We start from the raw sequence: 24,704 nt of genomic DNA, 5'->3' as shown, positions 1-24,704 counted from the left end.
GGTCCCGCTTCCCTCGGAGATGGCTGTGGCTTGTTGAGGGGGTTGCTGTGAGCGTCTGCTCCCGTGAGGAGACTCTTCGTGTGGGCACCCGGCACCGTTTCTGACGGGGATCCTCTGTCAGCCTCTCGGGGCTCCATCGCCGTCTCCCGACACTGTCGGGGCTGCAGAACCGTGAGCCGTGGGGTCACGCGTAGATCCGGCTCAGCCGGTTCCCTTCGAGGGGCAGAGCGAGCGTGAGGCCGGAGATGGTGCCCAGCGGCCTGCCCCCGGGATTTCCGCTGCTGCCCGGCTCACAGCAGCGCTCCCCGCGCTCGCTGCTGCGGGGGAACCGGACGCCGGCGCGGGGCCGCGGGCAGCCCCAGCGCGGGGCCCGGCCGGGAGCCCGGCGCCGCCTGCTCGGGCTCCGGAGAAGCGATTCCAGCTCCCGGAGCAGGCGCCGGCTGCAGAGGCAGCAGCTGACACGCAGGAGGACGAGTCCTCCAGAGTCCTCCATCTGCTGTCGAGGCTCCCTGGAACCAGCCGTGTCCCGCGCGCCGGCGCTTTCGCTGGGCCCCCCTGCCCCCCCCACGCCGCTCCCTGCTCCCGCGGGGGTCGGACCTGGGTCGGGGCAAGAGAAAAGCCCCGCGATGGGCAGGAGGGGGAAGGGGCTGCTCTCCCGCAGGCGTTCAGCGGCGCTGCCCCCCCGCGCCCCCGTGGGGAGCGGTTCCCGCCGGTGCCCCGCGTCTCGCCGCGGCGAGCGGAGGAGGGCGTGGGCACCGCGCGCGGCGAGATCACGATTATACGCTGGGGACATTAAGAAGCTCCTCAGCTGCTTAATAAACACTGCCGCGGTGGTGTTTGTTTTATTCATAATATACCAGGCGTCCTGGCTGCTGTTCAGAAATAAGTTATGGATCCAGCCACGATTAGCTACAGCTTAACCAGGCGATCCAAAGGACGCAGCCCGCTCGCTCGGGCCTCAAGGTGCCTCATGCCGCAGGGTGATAAAGTAGGTGAAGAAACACATTGTCAGTTCACGTGGAAACGTGCCAGGAGCTGCTCTGCTCTTGATGGATAGAAAACATAAACCCCGTTCCAGGCGGGTTTTCTCACATTTTCCTGTTGCAAATACAGGTAGAAATGTTCCCAGCGTAGAGCCTGAACCTGGAGCCGCTGCAGAACTGACGCAGGTCTTGATCAAGCGGGCGTTAACGTGAAATATGGCTGAGCTAATTAACGTCCTCTAATTGAAACTGAGCCTGCCAAGAGAGCCCAAACAAAAATGGTGGTATTCTTGAAAATGATTGCAAGGCTCGCTATAAATGTACCTCTGATATAATAGATGCAGGCTCCCGAGACATTTTGACTTAATAACTCCTTAACGATTAAAAAATGAGCGCGCCACAAAATCAATACGGCGGCTGTGCGCGGGACCGCGGGCCAGGGCCGGCGCTTCCCCGGCGCGACGGCCGAGGAGCAGCCGTGGGGTGCCGGCCCGTGTCGCCGTGCGGGGGGGAGCAGCTCTGGGCCCCGCAGCAGCACGTTCACCAGCGACACCGAGGACGAGGCGAAGCTGCTGCTGGAATCCCGGCGGGATCTGGGCGCCCAGAAGTGCCGCGGTCCTGGGGGCGCGGGGCCGGCCCCGGTGGGGCAGTGAGGGGGGGGCTGGCGGGGGTCCCGCTGCTGGCGGGTCACGGCTCCTGCCTGCTCCTGTGACTGATGCTAAAACCATCCAGGGGCCTGTCAGAGATCTGGGCTGGTCCGTAATATCCCTCCTCGGCTAAAAATGACTCTGGGGTGACATTTAGAGGCGCTCGAGGGAAGGGGAGCTGTTTATTTCTTCTGAAGTGTTTTTTCGCAGGCGTGGGGCCCGGCTTTGGGCTGGGGCTGGCAGGGGACCGGCACGTCCGGGACGGCTCCTGCTGCCGAAGCTTGTGCCGGCGGGGGGGCTGGCGGGGGCTGGCGGCGCCGGTGACCCCACCGGGCAGCGGGGGCCTCTGGTGGGTGCCTCGGCCTCGGGTCCCCGTTTTGCTGCCCTGATCCGTGAGGGTGACGGGGCCCCCGGGGGGGCTCGGCCTGTCCCAGGCGTCGGCCGCATCCTCCCTCCCGGCCGCACCCCGAGGGGCCGGGGACCCCCCATTTGGGGGGGGTGCGGATGGGACCCTGCAGTGGTGGGGACTGAGGGGACACCCCCTCTCTGCGCTGCCCTCAGCCCGCAGCGGGAGCAGGGCAGCCGCGCCCCCACCCCAAACTGCTGCACCCCCGGCACTGACCCCCCCGCACTGTCACCCCCCCCAACCTGCCCCCATACACGGCTGTGACCCCCCCGAACTACCGCACCGCCCGGCACTGCCCCCCCGCGCGCTGCCTCGCCGGGCACTGCCCCCCCAACTGTCACCCCCCCCCGCCCGGCCCCGGCTCCCCCGTGTGTCCCCCCCGTGTGTCCCCCCCGTGTGCCCCCCCCGTGTGTCCCCCCCGTGTGCCCCCCCCCGTCCCGGGGCAGCGCGGCGGCCGCCAGGGGGCGCCTCTGAGCGCGGCCCCGTCCCCGCGGCCGGTCGGGGCGGGGGGGGCGGGGGCGGGGGGCGGCCGGTCGCCGCCGTCCCCGCCCGCAGGGGGAGGAGCCCCCGGCGGCGGCACCTGCCCCGGGCCATGGTGCGGGCGGCGGCGGCGCGGCGCCGGAGGGAGCGGAGCGCCGCGCGGGGCGGGCGGCGCCGCGCCATGGAGCCGGCGGCGGGCGGCGGCCCCCCAGCCGCAGCCGGTGCCCCCCCAGCCGCAGCCGCAGCCGGTGCCCGCGCCCGGGCGGCGCCGCGGCGGCCGGGGCTGCGCTGAGCCCCCCGCGGCCGCGCCCGGCCCCGCCATGGCGCAGCCCGCGGGCCGCGGCGGGCCGAGCCGCGAGCTGCCGGGCATCAGCACCGTAACCTACGTCTTCGTTTACAGCCCCGGCGGCCCGGCGGGGCCCCCCGGCCCCGGCGCCGAGCCCGCGCCCCACGCCGCGCCCGCCCCGCTGCGCGGGCCCAAGCGGAAGCTGTACAGCGCCGTGCCCGGCCGCAAGTTCATCGTGGTGAAGAGCTACGCGCCGCAGGGCGAGGGCGAGATCCAGCTCAACCGGGGCGAAGCCGTCAAGGGTGAGTGCGGGCGGCGGCGGGGCGGGCGGGGGGGCCCTCCGCCTGCGGGCTCCGGCGTGGGGGTCCCGGTAGCACCGGTCGCCCGTCTGCGGGCACGGGGCAGCAGAGCCGAGGGGGTGCCCGGCGCGCCCCGGCCCCGCGTCCCTCAGCGGGGTGGGGGGGTGTGACGGGGCCGCCGGGCGAGGGTCCCCCGGCCAGGCCGCGGGTGCTGCTCGGGCCTGGGGCTGCCCCCTGGGGCCTCTCGGCCTGTCCCCGGGGCTCAGCCCCCGTGCCCTGAGGCGGGGGGTGGGTGCCACCCTCCCAGGACCCCCGGGAGAACGGCCCGCCGCTCCCGGCCCGGCGCCGGCCTCGCCGCGGGGTCCCGGTGCCAGCCTCTTTTCTGCTGGGCGGGCGGCGGGTGGGCGAGGGCGTGCTGCCTCCGCAGCACTCCCGGCCAGCCCGAGGAGCCGCCGCGATGCGGCCGGGGCTGGCGGGGGGACGCGAGGCCGGGAGGTGACGGCGCTGCCTGCCGCGCCGGGCAGACCCCGCCGGGTGCCGGGGAGCCCTGCGGTAGGCAGCGAGTCGGCTGCCGGCAGGCAGCGGCACGGAAAGGCTTCCTCTGCTAGTGAGCCAATTCCACAGTTTTTCACAGAAAGTTTAAAGATCTTTTCATCTTCCTGCCTCCACTTGTTCTGCGGGTGCCTCGTACGACGGCGGCTGGAGCCGGCGCGGAGCTGTCGGGCTGCGCCGGCTCTGCCGTGGCTCCGCGCTCGGCTGCGCCAGGCTCCGAGCTGCCGCTTCCAGAGCGCCGAGCGCTGCCGTGGGCGCCCAGACCCCCCCTCGGGGGTGGCCGTCCCGGCGGACCCGCTGCTGGCCGCACCTGTGCCGCTCTGTCCCCCGAGGGGAGGAGGAGGAGGAGGCGCGAGGCGCCTGTGGCTGGGCCGCGTGGCAGATGGCGAGGCCGTCTGCGGCGGGCGGCGGGAGCTAACGGGTGTGCGGTGCGCGGAGCCGCGCCGTCCTGGGGGAAGGGTGTTTGTTTCCAGGAGGCTGGAAGGAATCAACAGATGGACGCGGCTTTGGGCTCGGAAGTGCTTCCCCATCCCCTGCCTTCGCCCCCTTCCCCGGGGTTTTCTGTCACACCCCTCCGCGCCCCCTCGTGCGTTTGCATTAAGCAGGTGGTCCCGGTGCCCTTCCTCCGCAATTGCAGTGGAAGCCCGAGCTGATGTTTCCACCCGTAGTTGTTTGCGTCTCTTCTGTACGTGGCCTCCAGAGAGGGAGCAAGTTGTAGGACGTGCCGTGGGGAGGAAGAGCGGGCCGGGGTGGGCAGCGGCTCCTCGGGGCTGGCGCACTCTCCGCTGCTTGTGTAACGCGTGGCCGAGAAGGCTTCACAAGAGTTAAAAGAGAATCACTTCAGTGAGTTGCTTATGAAAGATCCCCAGGCAGCCTAGATGGGCAGCGCTCGGTTATTTACTGCTTTGGGGATGCCAGTTAATTTTTGCGAGGACAGGAATGCTGATGGGTATCGGACAGGCTGCCCTGGCGTCGCGGGCAGGTGGAGCCACGGGGATGGATGGAGAGCAGGAGGCCGAGCGGAACGGCTGCGCCTCGTGCTTTGTCATGTCTGGGGCGGTCGTGGCTCCTGTGGCGCGGGGCGATGCTCCGTGGGTGGGGAGAGCTCCCACACCCGCCTCGCGGGAGATGGAAGCTGGTGCGAGTGAAACCCCTGACTGAGCCGTGCCGGACCTCTGCCCCGAGCCGACGGGGGTGCCCGGGCGTCTGCCGGCGGGGAGAGGCCTTGGGAGAGGCTGGTTTGAGAGGACACCTGGCCGCGGGTGGCCTGGGGGGCTTCAGAACAGAGTCCCCAGGGTGTGCCAGCTGGGGGGGACTGGCTGAGCCACCCAGGAATCCCCGTGCTGGGGGTGGAGGGTCCTGGAGGAAGAGGGTGGCAGCTGGAGGAAGCGTTGAAGTGTGGTGGGTATGAGCAGAAGAGCTGTTTGGGGAAGGGTGGGGGCCGATTTGGGGAGTGTTGTCAAAGAATTGCTGGAGGCAGCTGCCTAATGAGATGAGCTGTGTTTGGGGAGGTGTGCCAGGGAGAGAGCCCTGCGCGGAGGAGCGCTCTGCCAGCGCGATGCCAAGGGAGAACCGGTCTGAGGATGCAAGTCGGAGCGAGGAGCTGTGCGCAGGCAGGAGCCTGCGGTGGGAAGGGACCTCCGCGGGGGGGTGGGGGCTGCGGACGGGGCCTCGCTGGCGTGAAGCTGCACTGGGGCCGGTGTCTCATCTCCAGCGCGTTGGTGAGGGCACTGGACGGCCGTCCCTCGAGGCAGCCGTGCTCGGTGATTTCAGGTGGCTGGGGCGGTGAGCAGTTGCTGCTGGAGAGGAGAGCGGCAAAACACCCGGCAGCTTTTATCTTGAGAACTGCAGAGAAGATGGAGAGGAGTTTGAGGTGGAGTAACACGAGCACCTCTGTGCCCGGGTGTGTGAGCCGTGCAGGGTTTGTGCACGGCCCCGTTTGAAGCGTGGCTCGGTTCGGAAGGAAATGCTGCTCTTGGTGAGCTGTCCTGGGAGGAAGCTGAGGATCCTGGAACATTCACCCCAGGTTGCAGTCGCAGGTGGTGTTGAAAGCAAATGGACTCCTGTGAAGGTTCAGCTGAGCGTTGATGCTGAGCAAAGGTCTCGTGTGCGGGATCTGGCGGAGTGAGGGATGCGCTTGAGCCCGGCGTGTTTGAGAGGTTTCCTCGGAGATTTTCAGTAGGAGCTGGTTTGTTTTCAAGAGCACGGTGGAAGTTAAGGGTATCTGGACTGTATACTGTGACTGTCCTGGTAGCTGTTGGATGGCAGAAGGCAATAATCAATACAGTTATTTCATTTGTAAGATAGCTAAAGAATTCAAGCAGAGGAGAGTCTGTCCTTGATCTGCTTGTTACTGATAATGAGAAATGAAATGAGATGTGAGCGCCCCAAGCAACGGGAAAACCAGTAGTCACCAGCGCTGAAACCACAAGGTCACAGGGATAAATGGTTCGTAGACAAGGCACGGTGGGCATCGAATCTCCAGTCTGGAAACTAGGGAGAAATTGGGAACGGTATGAACGGGCTGGGTTTGGAGTTTCATTTCCTTGGCCCAAATTTGTGATTAGGAGGAGTTATTCTCAAGCGACTGTTACGGTGTGCATCCGGCAGTGGGCTTTCCTCGCTAGTGTGGTCCCTTATTGACATTCCCTACTGCAGTATCTGAGCTAACCCTCTGTGAAATAAATGGCAAACTGAGTTTCTGTTGGCTGTGGTTATGGTTTTGTTGAATTATTGTTGTAGCAGTTCTCGATTGTGCTGGAGGTTGTTTAGATAGAGGGGGTTATTTTACTTGTGGATAAAGTTGTTATTGCACAGAGAGTATAGTTTTTTGTTAGTGGAAGGTTTTGCAGTTTCTGTTTGATGATCAGCCAGCCAGTTTCCTCTGGACTTTCTTTATCCAGCCAGAAACATTTGAGAGGCTGCTCACGCACGGTTCACTCCGGGCTGTAGGATCCCCGCTACCCCACGGGAAGGCAGCTCTTCTGGAGCCTTTAATGACGGGCAAGGTTAAGCCAAAGCTTTAAACTTCACCCTCAAACTAGTTGTGGTAATCTAGAGCAAAGGGGTGACAGACAGCTGTCTCCTCGCCAGACTGCTGCTCCTGCGTTGCTCGGATCCCCCGTGTTGCAAGAGCAGAGGTGCAGGAGGGGGCTCGTGGTGGGTGAGTTGAGTCCTTGGCCCTGCACGGCTTTGCCGTCACCCGTAAACCAGCCCCGCTCCACTGTTAACACCGCCGATACCGCTTTACTCCTGCTGTTTGGGGGGGCTGCTCCAGAACCTTCCAGACGTCAGGCTTCATCTCTTCTGACTTCTGAAATAAGGGTTCATGGCCGATTTAATCATTTTTTGGTGCGCCTTTAGACACAACAGACTGCTGCGATCCAGCTGTGAGACATCAAAGGCGCCGTGACCAGGTCCTCGTTTGGGAGGAGGCGGCTGCTTTTTCCTCTCCTAACAAATGAAATGACTCAGGCACGAGTGTGACCCACCAGCCTTATTTTAGTGATCCAGGGATGCCAGGCTTCAGCGTCTCCAGTGCAGCTGGGTGCCTGTGGGCAGTGTGCCCTTGACGCTGCAGAGCGTCTCCTGGTCTCCCCGGCTCGAGCCGCCCTGCCCCGTGGGTGCTGGCTCCGGAACGTTCTCCCCAGCTCCAGGCAAGGCCGGGAGTCATCGAGAGCCTGGTGCCCTCTGGGCTCCTGCTGCTTCGCTCCCTCCCTCCCATGTGGCCCTTGGGTGCCGACCGTTCTCGCCTTCCGTTTGAGTAACGCTTTTAACTCCCCTGGGGACTGAAATACATTAAAAAACTGTCTTTGACCCCAACATTGATTTTGCTGAGAGCCGGACTGCGAGAGCGCAGGAATGCTGCTCCGGTTCTCCGCAGCCCGAAGCCCCTGGGAGGTGTTTGGGCCCGAGTGTGGATCCTGTCCGGCCCCTGGAGAGCAGGAGGCGTCCTCTGATCCGCGTGCTGAGCGCGGGCAGCTCTGCGAAGCCACCCCAGCTCCGCGGCGGGTCCCTGCCTCTCCTGGAGGCGCAGGGCCGGGAGCACGGCAGTCCCGGACGGTGCCTGTTCGGGAGCAGAGCACACGCATCCCGAGCGGGTGCCTGAGGCTGGCGGGTGCTGTGGGACCTGGGCTGCTGTGCTGTTTGCCTAGCGGTCAGTGTTTGGAAGGTAAAAGATTTTTCAGGAATAATGAGAGCTTCTTCAGGCATGGGTAAATTATTTCCTCTTGTTGTTGTTGGAAACTTTGAAAAATGAGTCATGGAAGAGGAAAAAGAGAAGAATTGCTCATGAAAGTCAAAAGAAAATGAGCTGAATAAAACAAAAATATCTCGGGGACATGAAAAACTTGTTTGGAAGAAGGGGGGTTTTGTTGCTCACAATACAACTGCATGGCCAAGGCTGAGGTGACGAGGGTACGATCCTGCTCCTTTCCAGGGTGGAGGGACACACAATAACACTTGCCCGCCATAGGCTGGGTAACGTCTCTGCTAGCTCTAAGCGAGGTCCCGTCCCTGCATGGTGATTCGTCTCTGATTAGCTGATGCCAGGGGCTCCTGCAAAGGGCACGGCAGCGCACCAGCCCTCGCAGGAGCCCAGAGGTCCTTGTCTGGCCCCTGCCCCAGGCAGGCAGAGCCATGGTCCCTACTTCTAGATGGTTCTCCTGAGCCAGGTTGGGTTTTTCATACTCGCTTTTAAACCATTTCAATGTTTTCAACCAAATTTGTCCCAACAAATTTGTGTGGAGGTTTCAAGGCCACGTTTCTGGAGACACGTAGTTGGGTGTGGGGAAAGCAGCCAGCTCATCAAGCCCAGTAGTCCTGGCCACTGAGCCTAGGCAAGCTCCACAGCAGCCACGACGGGACCTGCCAGGTCCTGGCCCAACCGGAGTAAGAGTGGCTGGGAATATCGTGGTGGGAAGAGGCAAGGGGGGCTGTGTGGGGAGCGGGTGGTGTCGGGCTGGGGAGAGACGCCGTGGGAGCACAGGGAGCTGTAGCCACGGGGTGATGGGCTCTGCAGACCGTGGGCTTCCTAAGGGTGGCCCAGCCGTGAGCGGCAATCACTGCACTTTGTTGTGTCTCGCCTGGTAGATCTGTGGCTGATCTTGTTTTCATAGAGTAGTTCAGGCTGGAAGGGACATGAAAGCCCATCCAGTGCCACCCCCTGCCCTGGGCAGGGACACCCTCCACTAGCCCAGGTTGCCCAAAGCCCCATCCAACCTGGCCTTGAACCCTTCCAGGGAGGGGGCATCAACCACACCTCTGGGCAACCAGTTCCTTTTGGACCACCCTGTGTTTTCTGTATAAATACCCAACCTCTTTCTGATCCCTGCTGTGCCCTTTATGCCAGTTGTGTCATAAGACAGCTAATTATGCCTGATGCAGAAAAGTGTCTAATCTCACTGGTTTATAAATATGTTACTCTTCAGTTTGTTGTACGGATTCTCTGGTTCAGATGTTTGGTGGAAGTTCTGTGGTTTATGGTTTTTAGAAATGTAAAATCTTGTGTCAGCACTGGCGTGGCCAGCAGGGCCAGGGAAGGGATCTGAGCCCTGGGCTCGGCACTGGTGAGGCCGCCCCTCGCTGAGTGGGTTCAGTTTTGGGCCCCTCACCCCAAAAAGGCCATTGAATGACTCGAGCGTGGCCAGAGAAGGGCAACGGAGCTGGGGCAGGGTCTGGAGCACAGGTCTGCTGGGGAGCGGCTGGGGGAACTGGGGGGGTTCAGTCTGGAGCAGAGGAGGCTGAGGGGAGACCTCCTGGCCCTCTGCAACTCCCTGCCAGGAGGGGGCAGAGAGGGGGGATGAGTCTCTGGAGCCAAGGCCCCAGCGCCAGGCCCCGAGGGAATGGCCTCAAGCTGCCCAGGGCAGGGTCAGGCTGGCTCTGAGGAAGGATTTCTGTGCAGAAGGGGCTGTTGGGCGTTGGAATGGGCTGCCCAGGGCAGGGGGGAGTCCCCGGGATCCCTGGAGGGGTTGAAGAGTCGGGCTGAGCCAGCGCTGAGGGATCTGGGGGAGTTGGGAACGGTCAGGGGGAGGGTCATGGTGGGGCTGGAGGAGCTTCAGGGGCTTTTCCAACCAAGATTGTGATTCTGTGAAAATCCCACCCACTATTATATATCTGGTTTGTATCTGCTTTGCCATTAGTGCAGCACATTCTTTAAATCTTTTACTGCGGTTAATTTTTTTATACCTCTGATCAACCCTTCTGCTCTTCTCTAACCCAGTTTGGTTTCTGTTACAAATAAATAGGTTTTTGTGATTGCGGCCTTGGGTGGTGTCCAGGTGGATCTTGTGTTGCTTTGGTTAAGTGGTTTCAGAGAAAGAGAACATAGAATTTATGTACCTGTTTTACTTTTTTTAAAAGAAATAAACTTTACAGAGTTTAGGAATTTTAAGTATGTGTTTAGCCTTAGCTGTGAACCATACCTTCCTTTCCTCTCTTTGCATGTTTATTCCCTTGTTCTATGTTGGTAACAGCAGAAAGATGACAAAGGTGACAGTACTTCAGCTGGGGTTTCTTCAAGGGTGTTACGACTTGGGTTGTGGTTTATGTAGTTGTTCCCAGACAGTCCTGTGGCCGCTTTCAGGGCCTCTGAGGTGCTGGGTTCCGCCGGGCGTTGTGCAGTCACGCTGTCCGGGGCCGCGTTCTGTGGGGCTGCGCGGGGGGCCGGTTCTTGGGAGTTGGCGTTAGCCCTGAGCTGGGCCCTGGCCCCGGACGCGTCACTCGGTGGCCGTTTGGTGGTCGGAGCAGCCCCGGCCCGCAGGGAGGGCTGTGCTGGGGAAGCGCTGAGGAGCAGGCAGTCTGTTCCACTCGGAGCTGGCTGCGGGCTCATGGGGGTCTTCACTTACACCCACTGCAGCAGCACAACCGGGAAGGGGAGAGAGCAGCAGCCTGGGGAGAGTGTAAGGGCGTCAGAGATGAGGATGCTGCCTCCCTGGTGGGTGCAGGGGGCAGAATTCTGCTATTTAGGTGCATCCTCCTGGACAGCCCCTCGCACCAGGGGCCTGTCGGGACATTGGGGCATGGAGCGTCTGCGGGAAACGGCCCTTGGATCCCACGGGTCCGTGAGGGGCCTTGGGGCTCTGCGGAGCAGCTTGTCAGACTCTTGCAGGCTTTCTGGAATGCTCTTTATGGTCTAATAGTGATCAAGGATTAAGAAGGTCAGGTGGGATGTGACGAGGGCAGGGCAATGGGAAGAAGTGTCAAAATCTGCTTCACTGTGAAGAGATGGAGATTCCCCGAGGACGCACGGAACAAGCAATCCCTCCATGATTATTAAAGCTGCCACCAGTTGGCATTATAAACTCTATTTTTAGTAATCTTAAACTATGGCTAGAAAAATTGGTCTGGCCTAAAATTTTCTCCCTCTGTTTAAAGTTTAATTCCTGCCACAGATCAGGCTGTGCACGTTCAGCCGCCCGGGGGTGGTTTAAGGGACAGTCCTGCGTGCTGCTGCCCCGGGGCTTGCAGCGCCAGGCCGCCCTCGGGCGGGCGGTCCCAGCCCCTCCCTGACCCCCCAGGTAACCTGCTCACGGAGATGAGCTAGACGGTGTCCTGGCATCGGGGTTAATCTCCAGAGGTGCCGTGTTGGGAACGGTTCGGCCACCAACGCCTGGGTGGCGGCTGGGAGCTCTCGGGGTGGGTTTGGCTCGGCTGCGCTGGCCGCGTGTCGCCGGCAGACAACGGTCTCTTGGCGCGTGCCCAAGGCGAGGGCTTTTTATGATCACTAGCAACAAAAGTGAACAACAAACCCTTGATGTTGTGTTTCCCTTTCTAGCTTTGTTTCTGTGAATGAGTTTATTACAGAGGATCTCTGTGGCTGCTTCAGGGCGAGGAGGGACTCGCAATTACTGGTGAAGCTTTTCCTTCGTTCCGGGGTCAGGAAATTCTCCTTCTGTTCCTTCTTGTTTTGTCTACCGGGAAGGTCATTTTGAAAGAGATGGGAAGAAGCCAAGATGCGGCTGGTTGCTGTAGCCTGGTATGAGAATTATACAACCTCTTGGGACTGCTGTCTGTCATAACTCCTGCTTTCTGCTGTGCTAAATTTCCTAACTTGAGGTTAGGACAGGATTTTTCCACTGAGATCTTAGGTGTTGCAGGTCAGCAGCATGGTTTCTGGATTGTTGGAGCTACTAAACTTAAAATGTCCTGCGAAGGCGAAGTAACCCTTCTGGAAATCAAGGTGTCATTGACAGGAAATTCTCTGCTTAAGAATTGGGAGAGGAAAAAAAAGTAAATCACAAAACGAAGGGAGGATTTAGAGGTGGTGTCAGGCAGAACAGCACCAGAGTCTCTGTTTCTCTGCCACACATAGGAGGGACAAAACTGACCTGAGCTGTTGTTGTCCGCTTGCCTCCAACTCTACGTTCCATTCAGGCACGCTACTGGAGAGATTTTGCTTGCTTAGGATCAAACAAATCTCAAGCTTTTTTGTACTTTTTTTTTTTTCTTCAGCATAAATTCCTCTCCCAGGGATTATGAGACTTCAAAATTTATGGGAACTTTTTTCAGATGTCAGCTTTTTTCAGTACCATCTTTCTACAAAGACGCTCGTTATGGTGTAACACCATACTGGTGAGATAATTAGATGCTGCAAGAACAACCACACGAGATACGGAGCTCGCGTTAATGGTACCGCGTGGCTGTGCAGTCTGTCCTGTCGTGCCCATTTTCTGCACGGGGCTCGGCTCTGCTGCCTCAGAGTATTCATGCTGAACCTTTAAAAGTGTTTGAAAGCCTTTAGGTCAAGACAACTATTTTCTGCAGTGTTCTGTATTTTTCATTCTTTCTTCATCTGTGTGTTTTTAATGGAATTTCTTCTCTCCTTTTATCAAGAGGAGGGTAATAAGTATTTCTTATGTCAACAACTTTGTATTTGCATATTCAGAGAGAAGTAATGTCGCCCCAGTGTCTCTCTGAAATACACCAAAATGAGATTCTTTAGTGTGTGGATCAAATACCATTTGAAAGTCATATATAGATGCCCAGTGTGGGGTCGGATTATTGCATATTGCCATAAAAATGATAGCATTTGTACTTGGCATCTGCGATGATATGCTGAGAATTCTTATCAGCTTGTCACTGTAGGAGAGGAAACCTGTTGACAAGTCAAAAGAACAAGATACCATCAAAACTCTTACTTCTGCGGGAGAAATCCTCCGTCTCCTGCTTTCTTCTCCTCAGGTAGCCGGTATCTGCGGTGCGTCCTGAGCCCAGCAGCACAGCGGGGAGGCAGAAGGTTCCCAGCAGACTTTATTGGGGTGAGCTTGACTTGTGCATCAGTTCAGTAGCTGGACCCAAGTACAGAGGAAACGTACGTGCTTGAGATCAGCTAGCACAGAAAATGTCCTTTATTTTAGTCGTCTTTCCAACAAGTTGTTCAGAATGTCTCTTTCCTACATCTTGCTTTTGGGTGGACTTTTTCCGTTGAAGAAATGTTGGGTTTTTTTCCCCTAAAGTTACACCTCTAACTTATTTTTGTAAGCACACCTTTATGCCATTTGTTCTTGATCCACTGGATTCTCTTCTAGTGCTGCAGTACTTACAGATGCAAATTCTTGGGGAGAAACATAAAATCAATCATCTTAATTTAATGTTGGGAGTATTTTTCAGCAGGTATGTTTGGGGGGGTGGATTTATGCTCCTGAACTCTTCCTGAAGGTCTTTCTCCATTTCCTGTGCTTTGCCTACATCTGAATTCTACAGCAGAGAGACATTTGTCTCTAAATAGGGCACTGCAGAACAGTTGGTTTGAAAGTGTAAAGAGTTTAAAAAGCAACCTCATGAGTGGCTGCTGAACCAAGGAACTTGCCAAAATAATAGCCAAGGTTATTCCCTCCTCAGGCTTCTGGCAAGGTAGAGTTCTCCTTAACGTGGTGACATTTTCTGCTTGTTGACACAGGAAGCACAGGACAAATACAAATGTCTCGTCTCATCTGCCACATGCTCCTCTCCTTCCCACATCTGTCAGACGCGCTTTCAGGACAATCGGGTACTGACAGCTAGCGTTGCCTCTCTGTCTTAAATCAAATTACAGTGAGGTTCAGCTGCCGAATGTCTTCAGTCAAATTCCTGGCAGATGCTGTTTGGTGCTCCCAGGCCATCTTCTGGTGAGACAGCCCGTCCCGCTCCTGGGCCACGGCCGGTCAGTTCAACGGTTCTTCCTCATAGTTCAGTCCCGTCTCCAGCCTGTGCCAGTGTGAACCTCACACCGGCCCCTGCTGCCTCAGCCGAGCGGCATGGCCTGGCCGTCCCTGACCGGGCGTCACCCCACAGGCACAGGCCTGCTCCTTCTCGTGCTGCTTTTTTTAAAAAAAAAAACCACCGTGAAATAGATTGAAATTTGTGTTAGTTTATGACAGAAAATTTGCCTGTTTATATTATAAAGTATTTCATGTTTCTCTCTCTCTATATATATATCATAGAATTGCAGAAGGGTCTGGGCTGGAAGGGACCTTAAAGCCCACCCAGTGCCACCCCCTGCCCCGGGCAGGGCCACCTTCCACCAGCCCAGGCTGCCCAAAGCCCCATCCAGCCTGGCCTTGAACCCTGCCAGGGATACATTTGTGTGTCTGTGTCCCTAAATTTACACAGTCCCACAGCCCCTTCCTGACCTCTGAGTTCCCCACAGTCCCACAAGCCCCCCACGTGCCCCCCGATGTCCCTGCTTGCCGCCTGTCCCCGGTCCTGTCGTTCGCCGCCCCCCGGCTGTGCTGCTGGCTCCCTCGCTGCCCGCCGGCGCAGACCCGCAGCCTCCAGCGTGACGGGCCCTGAACGCTTCTGGGTCTGTGTTTAACGTGTGGCTCCCTCTGGAATTTGTGGCTTCTCTTACACGAACAGTCCGAACCAGGTACCGAACCAAATCGGGCACTTGCCCCTCCCGCGTACCCTCTGCCCGTCCCAGATGGACGGGTAGTCTCCAGGATCTCTCTGCACAGCAGTTTTCCACTATGAGGGGCCTATTTTTTCCTCCTCAAGGTGTTTTCCCAGCTCTGAAAGTTTTTCTCCTGAAGTTTCTTGTCCGTGGCACTTGAGCTGGTTCTGGAAAGGGCAGAAAGTCTGATATTTTTTTTCCCCCTCATCAGCCTTCTGTAGGGTTTCTCTGGCAGCCTTGGAGAGTTGAGGCTTAGCTGGAAGATGTGTTTTCCCACAGTTCGGGGTCTTTAAAAGCTCCTGTGTTGGTCGTGGCTCCCTTGGGGCGAAGCCCCCCCGGCCGCGTGTCCCTGGGGCAGGAGGCAGCGAGCGGGGAGCATCAGCGGTTGGTGGCTGCTCCTGGGGAGCCTCTGGGGGTGCTGGCGTGGCCCCGGGCTGCAGCGGCCCCCGGGCAGCCCGACTGGGGGTTCAGGTCCCCCTGATCCTGGCAGAGCTGCCGCCGTGTTCGGAGCACCCCTGAGCCTCCTGCCGGGGCGGGGGGGAGCTGTGGGCTGTCAGAGAGAGGAGGGGGTACGTCTGCAGCCGGCTGGTGCACGCGGCTGCCCTGGGGGTGTCTGGGCTCCCTCCAGCCAGCGGGCAGAAATAGCTCTTCCAAAGTGCAATTTATCTCATCCCACGTTAGACATTTAAAATAAGTCTGATGAATTGCACTCTGAAATAGCCTATTTCTCCGTTGACTGGCTCAGATATAGATAGCCTTTTAGCGGTGTCTTTCATCTGTCTTGGCCATTAGCGGTGGCTCTTGCAAGCCACAGCAAGGCTTTGTTTGGCTTCAGTGTCTACTTTCTGTCCAGAAGGCATCTGCTCTGCTGTTGCCCTCCACGTCCTGCTATGGAAGCTAATGGGAAGGGCAGTCACCAGCCTGATGCTCCTCACCTATCCCAGGTGGGTATTACCCAAAGTTACGGTCTCTGGAACCAGCGGAGGGTTCCCTGGTGAATCCTGGTGCTTCCCCGGTGTAAAGGCGGCTTCTGCGCGGCCAGCGCCTCGCTTCGCAAAGGGAGCGAGACCCTGGTGTTCCTGGCTGCCTCAGCACGCCCTGCTTCGTTGAAATAGTGCATTTTCATATCTTTAATCTTTTAAGGGTGAAGTTAATTAACGGCTGAACAAACCTACCGGTGGGTGTCTTTTGCATAAGGATCAGATGTGTTTCTATTCAAGGCTTTCCAGCTCAGGAGAGGTGAGACTGGCACTTTAGCAGTTTGCTCCCAAGGTGGAGCTCTGTTGTTTGACTGTCTGGGACTCTGCTGGCACAGAGGCTTGCTAGATGATCTGAGTCTTCAGCTTTGGGAAGAAGCATGCCAGCAGAAATCTCTGTGCCTGACAGTAACAGCTTGCTTCGAACCCAGCCACATGTTTGTGGATTAAATATGGACCTTGGGTCTAACACCTGTAAGGCGCATGGGGGCTGCCTCGGGCTCTCCAGACCACGTGGCGCGGTCTCCTAAAACGGGAGCTGTTGCTGGGAAGAGCTGGTGGGCACGAGGGGTCATCCTTGGTGTGTGTGTCTTGTCTTGATTAAGAATTAGCAGTGATCCATGTACTCTGCTCCGTGTTTAAAGCATGCTGTCAAATCCTGTCGGTGTATTGCTGTGCTCCTCTGGTCCCCTGCTGCCTGTCAGGAGCAGCGTTCCCCTCTCAGCGGGCTCACGATGGTACAGTTGAGTGAAATGTTGGGACAGTTGTTGATGTTCTCTGCCCACAGACTGGCCAAGAGATGCATGCTGCACGCCGGCTGCTGACTCGCAGGGGGCTGTTGGGGGGGAGGCTCGAGTCTGATCTGAGGCTTGAGAATAGCTCAGCTCTGAGGTGCTGTAAAAGCTGAACCCAGGGCGTGGATCTTGAATCCCACCTGTGGGAGGCCTGGAGGGGTGTCCCAGCAGGTTTTTAGGAGGCTGACGAGAAGAAGCTATATGGTCTATTTCTAAAATACGAGTAATGATAAGAATTATTTTCTGTACCTTCTGTATGTTCCCTCTAAATACTGTTTGGTTATTTTTAATTGTTAGAATAATTGAATTTATTTGGGGCAGGAGTTATGGTTCAAGACGGTTGCTTTAGGCTGTTGTAGCGGGTAACTCCAGAGGTGCCCAGCGCTCCGTACAGGTTCAGACACCTAAAGGACAACGGGGAGCTCCTGCCCTGCCTGGAGGGGGTCACTGCGCCGGGGAGAGGCGTCTTCAGCGCAGCTTTTGTCCGGCGCGTACCGCAGGTCTGTGGGGAGAGGCTCCAGCTTGTCACGGACCCACAAGGCACGCACTGAGACCAAGGTGTTGGCATGTGGCTCGTGGCTGTCAGCCCAGTGCCCAGCCCTGTTCTGCTCGGCCCAGGGTTCCCTCTTCGGGGCAGAAGCTGCTGGGTGAGGGCAGCAGTCGGCGCGGCTGTGGCTGCTCGTGCAGCCTCCGGGGCGCTGCCGGTTTTTTGCTCGGTGGGATCGCGCTCTGCGCCGGCGCTCGGCTCCGCGGCCCTGAGCCCAGATCTGCTGCTGGGATTGTGGTCACTTGTTTAGCTGAAACTTCTGCTCCTCATTGTTTCTGAACCCAGGGATTTGTTGATAATTGTCTGTCTACAGTGAGCATCAGCCCAGGCAGTACCGAGTGGTGAATGTCTGCTCATCAACAGCACGGTCCTTTGAGACTTCTGTTTGTTAGATCCCACAATTCGTTTTTTCCTTTATGGCTTGGCTGGAAAGGGTAACAAGAAGAGCTGATCCATGCTGCCCTTTGTAACAGACCAGTTTACCCACTGAAAGTAGTTGTGGCCTTTGACTTGGAACTAAAACAGTTAATTTGCTTTGCTTCAGTTCGCTCCACAAGCTGTAATTACGATAAAAGGAATTATACTCACTTTAATTCTGCACAGGAGCATTCACTTATAAATAGGATTTGCTGTGAGTAATACATTCAGTTCGGATCACTGATATAAATTAACGAATCTGTTTGCACATCAGAGCCCTGACATTGTTTATCAGTGACAGATAAAGGGGCTGCCCTGGGGGTGTGACCTTGCTGGTCTGTACAGAGGGCTCAGCACACACACACGTTACATCAGTGTTTCGATTTACAAACTTTTGGATGTACACATACTAAAAGCAGTGGCAAACTTACTGTAATTCTTAAAAATAAACTTTCCCCCTCTTTCTTTTAAGGTTGAATTAGGATGTTTCTGCATTTCCTGGCACTTGCTTCTTGCTGCACGTATGATCCCGTGGTTTGGTCCTGGAGCGTCTCTGGGAAGTTTCCTTGTACCCCCCTTCCTCACTGAGCTTCCTGTAGGCTGTAAATCACGGATTAGAGTTACGGGGCTTTCCTACAATGCACATAAACAAGGTAGTACATATATCCTCCTCAGTGATGGAACGCTCTCTGGGTTTTGGGGTGATTTTGGTAATTGCTGACTCGACTACCCTGGGAGTGCAGGATGGGCTTGCCTCGTGCCTTGGCAGACAAACCTGGCAGAGATCTGTTCCTGCCAGGCGTAAGGGCAAGTAGACTAGGGACTGAAATGTGTTTTGTAGATGACCTCTAAACATGACCTGTTGGAATTTGGGGGTGCCATTTTAGCAATACATAGTCTGTCTTTCCTTGGAAACTACTTAAATTGGTAAGACATTCAAGTCAAATGCATTTAGGTGTGCACTGACTTGGCAGCTGCCCCTATTTACCTTCCAGAATTAGAAAATGCTTCATTAATTCAAGTCAGCATCTTCTGCGTGCCTCAGCTTGACCTTAGTAGCGTCCCAGTTTTCGACTGTAGGGGCACACAGACCTATTATTAGAGGGAGAGCTTGTGCGTGAGCTTGCCCGGCTTGAGTTGCTGTAGGGTTGGCACATGCAGGGGTAACCTGGCCTTGGGCACCAGTTCTTGGGCACCCAGAGAGCTGCCTGTGACCCCCGGCGTCTCTCTTTACAGGTGTATAGTCTTTACATCTGTCAATTTAATTGGAGCAACAGGTTGGAAGGGCTGTGTAACAGCGTGGCTGGATATTCCGCCTGACCTGGGGGTCGGTGTTGAGGGAGCTGGCCAGATGCCAGGCGCTCTGTCTGGGACGGAGTAATGCCGGACACAAGTATGAACGGGGAGAGAGGCTGGGGGCAGCCCTGCAGAGAGGGCTCTGCGGCTCAGCAGGAGCGCAGCGTGCCCTGACGCTGTGACACTGGGAGGGCAGGCTGGGGGCATCCACCCCGGCATGGCCGGCGGCCAGGAGCGGGGATTGTCCCGCCATGTCCAGCGCTGGCACGGCCTCCCCCAGAGCGTGGGGAGAGGAGCTGGGCCCCGATGCTGGAGGAGGAGGATGTGAGGGGCCTCAAATGTGTCCCGAGGAGGGGAACTGGGCTGGGGAGGGGCTGGAAGGAGGGTCCTGTGGGGGGTGGCGGAGGGCTCTGGGGAGAAGGGGCCAAGGGGTGGCCTCACCTCAGGGCTCTCTGCAGCTCCCGGGGAGGGGAGGGGAGAGGGGGGTGCTGAGCTCTGCTCCCCGGGATCCAGGGACAGGACGTGGGGAATGGCTCCCAGCTGTGCCGGGGGGGTTCAGGCTGCGCAGGAGGGAGCATTTCTTACCCAGAGGGTGGCCAGACCCTGGAACAGGCTCCTGGGGAGGGGCTCGGTGCCCCCGGCCTGTCGGTGTTCAAGAGGCGTTTGGACAATGCCCTCCACAACAGCTCTGACTTTCGGTCAGCCCTGGAGTGCTCAGGCAGTGGCACCAGATGATGCTGGAGGGTCCCTTCCAGCTGAAATATCCTGGTCTGTCTGCACACAGGCCAGAGTAAGGGCAAGAATTCAGTGGAGAAGGCCAGCAGAGAGACATATTTTAGAAAGCAGTGGCTGGAAGAACAGTGTCGGTATCATCATCAAGAAATGACGATGAGGTTGGTTGTTCAGCTCTGGAATTACTTGGAGCTTCTTGAGGACATTAGTGGACAAACCAGGTAGACGTCTTTGTGGGCTGAGTTTTCAGGAACCCCAGGCTCTCGTGGGCATGCAGCTGGGCTGGAACAGGCTGTGTGTTTGTGACCTAGGGCTTCTGGCCGTGGCAGCAGCGAGCCGGGTTGTGTGGAATTGCTGTTGGCGCTGCCCGTGGGGTGCCAGGCAGGGATGGTGGGTCAGCTGGCTGTCCAGACCTGAGCGGCAACCCAAAATGCTTTCGCTTTCCTTCCTGGACAGAGGGGACTTTTCAGTTTTTATCTTCAGTTTATGGACTACTTTATAAATTGAAATTCTTTTTTGGTTTTAGACTGGCAGAGCCTTGCAGAATGGTTTTGTCTCCTGGATGTGAGGCCTGGGTGGAGGGCTCGGGAAGCGTTGCCCTCTGAGGGCTCAGTGCTTGGGCGGTCTGGGGGCCTCTGGGTTTTGGTAAACCAGGGGCTGCGGGGCCAGCGTCAGTGGGCTGTAGGATGCCAGGCTGGCAGTGCCCTGTTGCTGCCCGTGGCCCAGATGTGTCCCTCTGAGCTGGAGACAGCTCTTGTCCTTCATTAATGTGTTTTTCTGCTTTGCTCTCAGCTAGTGCGTATGTCCCATGTTTTTTTCTCTCTCATTTTCATTCACGCTTCACAGTAGATGAGCATCTTCATGAACTAGGTAACTATGAATTTTATTTTTTTTTTTCCTCCGCATCCTTTTCCACTTTTCTCCTTGCTGTGTCCTTCGTGTGTGTGAGTTTACAAGGGCTTTTGGAGATGAGTCTTTCCTCTTCTTTCCTTGATTCCTGCTGTCTAGCCCAGGTGGGGTTAGGGGGCAGCCTACAGCAGGGAGCTTGCTTTCCCATCCTGCTGGTTTTCCCACAGTTCCTGAAGTTTCTCTGGTCTCGTATGTCTCTTGTGATGTACACAGGAGGGCCAGCCGAGGAGATGCACGTGCCTCCTAAGAAGATACTCCTGTGATGAGAGCTGTGGAAAGGAATGAGCTGATGGCAGGGGATTCTCTGGTGTGGGGGGCAGCAGGGAAGAGGCAGCGACGGACCCCACTGCTTCCCCCACTGAACCGGGCGGTGGGAGCTCACACCCACTTGGTGTGGTCTCAGCTTAGGTGGTTTGGATTTTTCAAGATGTAAGTGTTTGAGCTTAGCTTGCCTTCCTGATTCACATGGAGTAATGGGTGGCTCCTGCCTGTCACGTTGTAGTTCACAGTTAGGGGCAGAGCTGGCAGTGGAGATCGCTGTGCTCCTCCTGGGCTCTCCCAGGCTTGCTTCTCCCGCTGGTGTCTGCTGGGCACCGGAGAGCGGGACGGGGAGGCACAGCGTCACGGGAGCGCTGGGGACGGCTGGGGACTGGCCTCAGGGTAGGTGTCACAGACAGCGCGGGAGAGGAGAGAGGCAGGAGATGGGAACAGGTTTGGAAGCATTTTTCCTCCCTAGGATGAAATGGGAGCTCTTAGCCTGCCAGAGAAATGGGTACCACGTGTTCTCAATGTGCGTGGGCTCCGGAAACGTACCTGCAGACCTGGAGAAGTGACACCAAACGTCTTCAGCTGTGATCATGGTGTTTTCAAGCTTAAACTGTTCCCAGTTGGGGCTGGTTTTCTGTGTTGGTGGCAATAAGCATCTTGCAGGGACCTTTTCTGCCAAATTTAAGTCTGTCACCTGGGGTGTCCAAGTGTCACGACTCCCTGTTCAGAATATTTGTACGGGTTTTTTGTTTGTTTTAGACACTAAAAATGTTTTCTTTCAGCTGTAGTTCTGAAGCACATCTGGGCTCCAGTTCAGTTCCAGGGCTGGCTGGAACTTCTTATTTAAAAGATCATTGAGACAAATACTTGGTATAGGAAAAGTCATACTAAACAGCTTCAGGCACATTAAAGGTTGCTGAAAACAGAGTGTTTTAATGGAAAAATGTGAGACATCATAACACACTGGCAGCTCTGCTGTGATGATTTATCCTGCTGTAAACTGTTGCCAGTGCTTCCCTGAAAGGCTATTAGGTTTGCAAATGCTGATTCTGCTTGGGAGTGTTTCCTGGGGCTCTGCTGACTCACGAGACTGGATCTGTGCAGCAGCGTTGTCTGCTTGGCTGGCTTGGCCGGGGTGGGGGGCACCCGTGCGCTCCCGCCGTGCCCCGTGCCCGCCCGTGCAGGGGACACCGGCTCTGAGGGACGGGGCTGGGCTGGGCAGGGAAGCGTCTCCGCGCTCTCCCAACCCGTGTCTTCTGTGTGAAGTGCAGTCGTGAGTTTGAGCGTTGCTGCAAAGGGATTTGCAGCTCTTTAAGGAACGGCAGCGCTTGCCAGTTCACGGTGAAGTGCTCGTGGGAGCACAATGAAACGCAGAATGAGGCGCCCTAGGAGAGAGCAAAGCGCCGCTTCAAAAGGGAGAGCCAAGGAAAGGGTGTTAGCAATATCTGCTTCCAACGTAGCAGTGTTTCTGCTGCTGCTGGGGCCTCTCTCCTGCCACTTTTATTGGGAACTTCCCAAAGGCACTCCATCCTGTCACTGTTGATCTCTGGATCCGGTACCTTTCAGTAGCCCTTGGCCCTTAGGAAAAGGAGCACCTCTTCTACCGATGTACTGGCTCCTTGCTCTCAGCCTTGGCTTCCTTGGGCTGCTTCAGAACCTCTCCTTTAAGAACTTCCATAAAAATGGAATATTCTTCTCTTCCTCCCTTGTTATTTCTTTGAATTTTCTTCCCTCCTCTTGTCAAGGATGCTGCTCTAGGACTTGCGTGAAGCAGGGCCGTGAAGGACTCATTCTCTTCTGTCTGTTTTCTAGACTGGAGTTTCTCTCGCTTTCCTAGGCAGCTTCATTAATTAGCACCTTTCCCCCCCCCGAAAGCTTTTCCTTCAGTTTGCAACACTCGCGACATGGATAGCATATGTTGTAAACCATATGCCATACGAAGTGTTTACTGCACGTCCGTCTCACTGGGTCGCTAACGCCTAGTCTCCGCTAGAACCTGCGTGACGTGGCGATCGCTGGTGGGATCTCACACTAAACACCTCTTCCCTAGTAGCGACACACATGGGCAGGACAGCACTTGGGTTTCATTGTTATATTTTTTTCATTATTCTCCCCTTATTTTCTCCTTTTAAAAGTTAACAGGATTTTCAGTCTTTTATCATAAAAAGCCCTTTCATGGCTCTGATCACATCACTCGTTGGTCTCTAACTTTTCTGTAGCTGAGAAGTACTCTTGAAATGGAGTGGCCAGATGCACAGATGAGGTGGCCAGGTTATTGTGTCCTCTGTTTTGTTCTCCTAATGTTTTCAAAATGTTTTTTGTAGTTATGGCAGCTATCCAGAAGTCTCAGCACCGCTGGTCATGCTTCTGGGGTCCCCTCACTTTGGGGATATACTCAGGCTGGGTGCAATAAAGTCTGAGCGTCTCAGATTTTTCTTGAATCGTACAAACTGCTGGCCGTGACCCTGTGACACAACTACCCTGCGAGGCCATGTGTCCTTCATATTCCTCGCATTATCACTGTATCCCAATTAGCAGCGATAGTTTTGTGTGATGCCAGCTCAGTGCAAGGCCATCTTCTCCTCTCTGCGTTGTTGTCCTTTAATGTGAGAACGTAAAACCAGTCGTGTTGACCAGACAAAGAACCATCTGGTTCCACTTGTTGGTGAGAGTGGCCCAAAGCGACGCTCTGCGGAAGACTCTGAAGGGAGGGAGGCACGTGCTGGTCCTTGGCTGGCGGCTGGGAGGTTACACCTGTAATGACTCGAGCCTTAATTTATAGCTTCTGATGATTTTTTTTTTTTTTTGTTCCATTAATTTCCCCAGTGGCCTGTTGAACCCATGGTAACTTGTCCTGTCAGTAATGTCCCGTGGCAGAGTGTTCCTCAGCTGGGTAAGCGTTGTGCGAGGAGTTACCCCCCGGTGTTGTTGTAGACCCGCTGCCCGGCCTGTCGCGTGCTGCACCCCAGCCCTTGTGCGGGGAGAAGCAGCGAACCAGCCAGTGACCTCCCACTCCCCTGCGCTCCCGCAAGCTGGAGGGTCCTGGTCTGTGATTGTTTCACGTGCGGGTGCTATTCCAGACCTTTGTTCTTGTTGCCCTCCTTGAGAAGCTTCTTCCAGTTCTCTTTGTCGCTTCTGAAAGGGGAGGCTGGGCTGTGTGTAGGTGGACACGCGTGGGATGACGGGGTGGCTCGGTGCGAGCTTTGCTTCTGCTTGATCTCCCTGAACCTGCAGCACAGGAGAGCACACAGTTTAGATCCCCTCCTAACCTGGAGAGAAGCAGCACTAGGGAGCGATCCTGGGCCCCGCAGGAAGGAAGATGCAGATGAAGCTGGTCTTCAGTAGTGCGCTAAAGGACGGTTATTACCACCACCAGCTTACTATTTTTTTACAGAAACTGGCTTTTAAAGCCCTTTTAACTTTGCATTACCTTTGGAAATTAAAGAAAAAATAACTTTGAAAATACAAAGCAGTTAATAAGACTTCCAGTTTAACCTTTCCTCTCTGTGTCCCAGGAGGGAGCAGTATCTAGCCCCACACTTGATCATTTTTCTTGTTGGTACCTGCCATTCTGGGGAGGTAAAGAGAAAGCTGTGATGATCTAGAGCAGGGGGGTGGAATCTGGGCCTTTTAAGACAGGGCAAAATAAACAGTTTCCCCTCCTGCTGCAGCTTTGTGTATCTGTGCACTGAGCAGCAGAAACACGTCCCGATTTTCAGAGCTGCTGCTTGGAAAGCTCTGCGAGAGCGCAAAGTATGATCGGCCCTTCAGAGGCCTGACAAACTCATCTCGCCTCGAGGCTCTCCAGGGCTCTGCTGCTTTCAGCTGCTTTTGGTCAGATGTTCAATGTGACATTGGCTTAGCTCATGGCTTAGCTCAAGCTTTTCACAAAAAATGAAAAGGGTAAGAAATGAAGTAGTAGCAGGGGGGTGAAGGGAAATGCAGGGAGGGAAGGTGCTAGGCAGAACGCCGCCTGTCGCTCGCTCCAGGTGGAAGGGGTGGGAAGTTGCTGACGCCTGGCCGCCGTCTCTGGGAGCTGTGGGCCAGCCCCGGCGTCGCGGGCTGGCTGGCGAGGCTGGCACGGCGCCGCCAGCCACGAGCTGTGTGGCCGGCAAGCCTGGCTCCCGCGAGCCCGGCCTCCCAGGGAAGGAATCCTTCCCGCGCGCTGCTGCCTTCCCTCGCTCGCCTTCCTGTGGGGTTTGTCCCCAGAGAATTGGACGGCGGGTGTGTGCGGCGCCCGTC

General features: G+C 56.7%; 1 protein-coding gene across 11 annotated transcripts in view; it reads left to right on the top strand.

Moving 5' to 3' along the window:
- SHANK3 (SH3 and multiple ankyrin repeat domains 3) overlaps window positions 1–24,704 on the top strand; it is a 351,907-nt gene that overhangs the window by 168,899 nt on the left and 158,304 nt on the right. For all 11 annotated transcript variants that reach the window (XM_074903628.1, XM_074903636.1, XM_074903627.1 and 8 more), the window contains one exon: window positions 2,917–3,104. In XM_074903628.1, coding sequence (XP_074759729.1) covers window positions 2,917–3,104 — 188 coding nt within the window. The remainder of the gene's footprint in view (window positions 1–2,916; window positions 3,105–24,704) is intronic.

The sequence above is a fragment of the Athene noctua genome, chromosome 3 (assembly GCF_965140245.1).
Source record: "Athene noctua chromosome 3, bAthNoc1.hap1.1, whole genome shotgun sequence".
Classification (NCBI taxonomy): domain Eukaryota; kingdom Metazoa; phylum Chordata; class Aves; order Strigiformes; family Strigidae; genus Athene; species Athene noctua.
Note: the sequence above shows the minus strand (reverse complement) of the source record. Positions and strands in the feature narration are given on the sequence as shown.